Here is a 6522-nt window from a genome sequence, read left to right as displayed (position 1 = left end):
TGTTTCCTTCTAATCTCAGTAATGACTTGAAAACATAGCTAACCAGTGGTTTTGTAGTTTGCTTAGTCCGAGACCAAGACAAGACCGAGTAAAAACGCTTTTGATTCTGAGACAAAGAACTGCATGTTGAATGTTTTCCTTTTTTGTTGTTGCTAACCTTCACACTGATAGTATGTTTTTCAGATCAAACTGGGCGTTGACTCAGGAGGAGAAATTAATCAAGGGGGGACTTTTCTGGAAACAGAAATAAGTCCGATTTACGAAGCCTTTAATAATGGAGACCATTAAAGACAGACTTCACCCTCACACAGTAGAACTTCATTACATGCAGACATCGTCACACGATTAGCACAGTATCAGCTCTTTATCCACACGTCTAATACAATTCATTTGTGTAGAATCATATTAGCATATTAATGGTTATTACAGGATTCTTTGTTGATCCCTGAGAGAATACTATTTTCTCTCGTATCTCTTTCTCCCACAGGGTATCAGATCAAATGAATCCAGTGTTATTGTGAAAGCAGGTATTGTATAAAAGTTTCCAGCTTTAACAGAAGAAGCAATTTAGCCAGCGGCAACTGGGAGATTAGAAAAATTACGAGCTAATATAGAGCAATAAAAAGGAGATTATGTGTGAGAATAAAAAAGGAGATGGCCGCTTGTTTTGCTCAAGGACACTTCAGCTGAGAAATAAAAGCGTTGTGTACCGAGCCCACGAGCCCATTTCAAAATGTCACCAATCAAAGAAGCACACAGAACAGAGTCCAGACTCACGTCGACATCTGTCCAAGGTTTGAGCTGTGTGGACTCAGAAAGAGCAACAACCTGAGCTCTGACTTCAGGAGCTGCAGGATCAGAGTGTAACACGCTTTACAATCACTGGATTGTGCAGTCAGAAGTTCATCTAAAGTGCACTCAGTGACCGAAGTAACACCACCACTCCACATTTGATTTTTGTTCAGGGGAGAAGGCGCTATCCACATTTTCCAAATGCTGCTTCTTGTCTGTCCTGCATGCTTCACGTACTTTAAGCCCGGAGCTACTTACCTGCTCGCTCCAATACTGTCATCCTATTTGTAGTTTTTAGCAATGTTTCATCATTAGGTGTTGCTTGCATCCTAATTACTGTCTGTTTCCCCTTTATTGTTTTTTTTTTTGCTCTTCTTAGGGAGCCTGCTAGCCAGGGACGACAGATGGAAACTAGCCTCGTGGCTAACTCTGGCATATGTACAGAAATGTTGATTAATATGCACTGTTGCTGTGAAGTTATAAAAAGAAAGTCTGAGGAGCCAAAATCGTTAGCTGGGAGTTTATGAAGGTTGGAACCACGCTATCACTGCATAATATGTCTCACATAGGGATTTCATGTATACGTCTACTCCATATTAGTGTAAATATTCATTCAGCTGTTTTTGCAATCTTCTTCTATATTTAATATTGTTGTTGCTAAAACCATCAAACCTCCCCTGTGTATCCACGTTTTAATCTGTGTCCTTGCATGTCATTTGAATAAAGGACACAGTGGCTTTTCAGTTGTTAAACCTAATTGTCATATGTCAAAGTGTAAATGAATACATACACACACCTGCTCAGCTAAATAAATATAAAACAAATTTAAAAAATCCTTTATTCATCTCACAGCAGAGAAATTTAGTGTTACAGCTGCAAAGCAGGATAGCAGAAGAAGAGGACCTTTTTTTTCCCAGGTATATGGAAAATTAGAAAAAAAAAAAACTCTGCACATCCATTTCATAAGACAGGTGTGTAGGAGAGCAATGTGTCCATGAGAAACTTAAAGTAAACTCCCACACAGTGTCTAACTCGCAAACAAACATTTATTGTCAATGTTAAGGTCTAGTACTTAAACATCACCAATACATGTAAGACAGTGTGCGGGAGTTTGACTTGAACATATGTGGAAGAGGAAAGGTAGTTGTAGGAGTGTTCCAGTGAGCGATCATAATCCTAAATCCTTGAATATAGGATTATAGGAATATAGGAATATAATATATATATATATTGTAAAAACACTGGGATTATTTATTTTGGGTGTTTTATTTGTATAACAAGCCACCCAACTGGGGATGCTTGTTTGTATACTTAAATTAATTTGAGAATTTCCTGGAATAATGTCAAAATAATATGAAGAAGAAGAGAGATAAATAGTAAGGATATAAGTTTTACGTCTTCTTAATCCTTTTCGGACACTTTTACCTTTTTCTTTAATCTTATTTTTACATTTTGGCTTGAATTTAAATAATTTATTCTTTCATTAATGGGTTAATTTACAGCTGTATGAAACCATGACTAAATAGAGCAACAACAAACGCCAACTTTTAAGATGTTTACTACATTACCCTAAATGCATTGCAGGGTAACTTTACTACGGCAAGCCAGAGGCGGAAATGTAAGCCTTCGCAAAAGTGATGGCAACAAATGAGCGCGTGCTGCTGTAGTTTGAAGGAGTGTGAGAAGTTTGGTCGGAGATGTGAGAGTGTTCTGCTCGTGTCAACTTCAAAGACACCGACAGGAAGTCACTCTTCAAATCTTCGCCGAAAAAAACGCCATAAAAAGTTAGCTTTGAAGTTAGCCGCAATGCTAAAAACAACGTGGGAAGCTAAAGCTACATAAAACTAAAGTTTGTAACTTTTAGTTCTCTAACATCCGGGTTCTAAAGTGACCAGTGTTAGATCATGGTGGTCCTGAGAGAGGGGATGTGTCCTGGACTGGATGAGGGTTTGATCCGCGACCTGCGAGCTGCTGACATTAAAACAGGTCAGTGTGTGTGTGTGTGTGTGTGTGTGTGTGTGTGTGCGTGTGTGTCATTTAGCTGACATAAAGTTGTGTCTTGATGTGTTTGCAGTGGAGGATCTGGTCTCATCGGACACTGAAGAACTGGCTCAGAGATGCTCGGTGTCCTACAAGGTATCTTTACATCATACATTGGGTGGATGGATGGATGTGTGGATGGGTGGATGGATGGATGGATGGGTGGATGGATGGATGTATGTGTGGATGGATGGGTGGATGTGTGGATGGATGGATGTGTGGATGGGTGGATGGATGGATGTGTGGGTGGGTGGGTGGATGGATGGATGGATGGATGGATGTGTGGGTGGATGGATGGATGTGTGGATGGATGGATGGATGGGTGGATGGATGGATGGATGGATGTGTGGATGGATGGATGGGTGGGTGGATGGATGGATGTGTGGGTGGGTGGATGGATGGATGGGTGGGTGGGTGGATGGATGGATGGATGTATGGGTGGATGGATGGATGGATGGGTGGGTGGATGGATGAATGTGTGGATGGATGGGTGGATGGATGGATGGGTGGGTGGGTGGATGGATGGATGGGTGGGTGGGTGGATGGATGGATGGATGTATGGGTGGATGGATGGATGGATGGGTGGGTGGATGGATGAATGTGTGGATGGATGGATGGATGGGTGGATGGATGGATGGATGGATGGATGGGTGTCCAACACGCCGAGTTGACTTCAGCCTGTTCATTTTCAAATCGACCCTCTTTTAGTCAGTTATATAATATTTACAGTCCATGGCTCGACCTCTTCTTGTACTATACAGATAAAACATTTGCATAGTACAAGACACAGTAGAAACTGATGGAATATATAGCATATTATTGCTATTCTTTATTCTTTCAGTGTTGTCTTATTCTTGTTATTTGTAGTTCATTCTCACCTCCTTGACCTTCACGAGGCTGCGTTAAGTTTGAATTGTTTGAGACTCCCTGCAGCAGCAGGTTCAGGCTGATCTGGACTTCCTGTCCGGCCCGCAGGCCTCCCCAGAGCTGATAACCAGGCTCCCCTCTGCTCCATCAGTCTCCTGCTGTTGATTTGAACCTCTGTTGTGAAACACACTTTAACAGCAGCCGGGAGGTCAACGCCAGGCCATCTGCACTGACACGCTTATCTGACAGGCCGCCTGCTGCAGAGGGCTTCAATTAAAGCTGCACAAAGTAAGATGTTTTTATTTAAAAGCACACCCATCTGACGAGCTCTGCTCCCAAACTGGGCCAGTAGCACTGCCACTAATTGAGACCCAACAGATTTGGCCTTACATACCCAAAAATAAATGCCTTCTTTTTGACATGAACCCTGTCAGGGGGAAGAGACTCATCCGAGTGTGAGCCTGCTAAACAGCTGTAAAGGATTTTTCCAACACAGACATCTGGACCCCCCCCCCCCCCCCCCGTGAACGCCGTGTTTTGATGCACAAACTGATGTCACTGTTGAAAAGATCCAGTGGGATGTTGTCCTTCTGTAGTGATGTAGGAAAGGAACTCAAACCTCCACAGACTTCCCCCTCGGTGATACTGAAGCAGGTCACTTAAAGTTCTGTGTTTGAAGAGCCAGTCTGGTAAAAACTGAAACCGATACCTGCTATGAAAGTCGACCTTTTCTATGAATTGTTTAGAGATGATGCAACATGAGTCCAAAACTTTAGAAACACAAAAATGTTTAAGCTTTGTAAACACAATGTGGAGCAGACTGCGGTCGTCATGCTCAGCTCTGATAAAGTCGTAATACTACCACAGTTTGAAACATCAACCCCCTTTTTCGTTACCATGGCAACAAGTTCGGTTCGGTTCGGCACACATTTTGTCACAAAATTACAATCCTACTTTTTCTACCTTTCGAACCCAAGTCCAGCTTTAATTACAGGGTCCTACGTCTCTAACGAGACTTTTCTCCTCTATCGCCCCCCGGTGGTGGAACAAACTACCAAACTCCATTCGATCTGTAGAGTCCCTCTGCACCTTTAAGAAAAAGCTAAAGACCCCGCTCTTTATCGTTTTACGCCTACGACCTTCACGATGACGAGGGTGGTCTTGATGCTCAACGCTCTGCCTTCTGGTCACTTCCTGTCAGCACCTGTGGTCACTTCCTGTCAAGCACACTGTGTGCCCGATCAGACTCAAAGCAGTACGTCACTCTCTGATGTACGTCCTGTTGGAAAACAGCGTCTGATCAGAGAATCGGAGAAGTCCAAGCTGCTAAATATTGGGGAACTTGTTGCTTTTAATTTCTCCTGCAGACTTTCTAAATGGCACAAATTCATTGATCATGAAACATTGCCGGAGTTTATTGTAGGCAGTTTAGAGTTTCATCAGTATTTTAAAGTATTTGATGATCGGACCAGGAAGCATGAAACATCCTTTTAAAGATCCAAACACACACCTCTACATGATCACGCTCTGATAACCACCGTGACCCACCGCTGGATGTCCCGCGTTCCGTTTGACTGGATGCAGTAATGAATTCGCCCTCCGGCGCAGGATGAGTCATCAGACATATTTGAACAGACGACAGGAAGTGGACGAGGGACACATCGAAACATGGAATAATCTGAATCTCTGACTCTATTAGACGGATTCCAAGAAGACAGCGCAGAACGATGAATGCTAGGAAACAGATTTGAACCTTTTTTTTTTTTTTTTTTAACTTCGTCAGTGTTTCATGCGTCATCGTTCTGCTTCAAAGCCTCCCAGTATGCACATGCATAGATTAGTCAGTGAAAATCCTAGAAGGCCTAAAAGATGCTGCTCTTCTACCTTTTATAGAGTTCAGATTTGTAAGGAGAGCAGTGAGAAGGTTCAGATTTTGTGTCGAGCTTCGGATTGATTTGCAGCAGAGAAGACGACAGGTTTCTGATATAACCCCGGATGGATAAATCTCAGCTTGTTTCTTCTGTTGTGTTCAGACTAGGTGGCACACTGACTCGTGCAGAGGTGGCCTGACGTTTGAGAGCGTTTACTGACCCCCTCCTGTCTGCACTTACATCACCTTTTAATTCCCTTTAATGGCGACATATTCATCTTAATTCTTTACAGACTCAAAACAATGTACGTCCAAACTCCTCCCATTGAAACAAGAGAGGTCCTGGCCCGAGGTCCACGTGTTGTCCTGGATCCATGCGTACATTTACATTCTGCGATTTTGGTATTTCAGGCTCTGTTTGCCATCCGTCGAGTGCTGCTGGCCCAGCACACGGCGTTCCCGGTGTCAGGAGCGGATCTGTATGAAGAACTACTGAGCTCAACAGCCATCCTCTCCACTGGAAATCCCAGGTAAAGACAATGGAGCTTTGTCTTCCAGGCAGCGCGGGGATTTAACGGAGGGCTCGGAGCCACGAAGGTTCACCTCCAAAAATCCAGCATGTGTTCCTGAGGAGCTCCACATGTTTATTTTAGGAGCTGAGGTGATTTAGTGCTGCTGTTTGTCAATAAGGTCCTCGATTTGTTTCACTGGAGTTTCTATTTATTCACTTGTGCAGTGAGATATTTTGCTTCCTGATACTCAGAATGTGCATGCATATAATTTGCTTTTCACTGATGTATGCTGAAGATGAATTCTATTTCTCTCAGGTTAGACTCAGATTATTTACAAGTCAAGTCTCCTGCTGTTTTTATCTGATCAGATTTTAGAGCTGGGTAGTTTGACAGACAGTGTTTATCCTCATATTAATGCACACAGTATGTGTGATGTGAATT

The 6522-nt window shown here is 42.9% G+C and overlaps 1 protein-coding gene across 1 annotated transcript in view; it reads left to right on the top strand.

The window, feature by feature from the left end:
- Positions 1-2387: 2387 nt before the first annotated feature.
- rad51d (RAD51 paralog D) overlaps positions 2388-6522 on the top strand; it is a 14836-nt gene continuing 10701 nt past the window's right edge. The window contains exons 1-3 of the mRNA XM_079355837.1: positions 2388-2778; positions 2867-2928; positions 5981-6099. Of these exons, the coding sequence (XP_079211963.1) occupies positions 2697-2778; positions 2867-2928; positions 5981-6099 (263 nt within the window). The 5' untranslated portion in view covers positions 2388-2696. The remainder of the gene's footprint in view (positions 2779-2866; positions 2929-5980; positions 6100-6522) is intronic.

Source organism: Symphodus melops (genome assembly GCF_947650265.1).
Source record: "Symphodus melops genome assembly, chromosome: 11".
NCBI lineage: Eukaryota > Metazoa > Chordata > Actinopteri > Labriformes > Labridae > Symphodus > Symphodus melops.
This window is presented reverse-complemented; position numbering and strand designations above follow the sequence as displayed.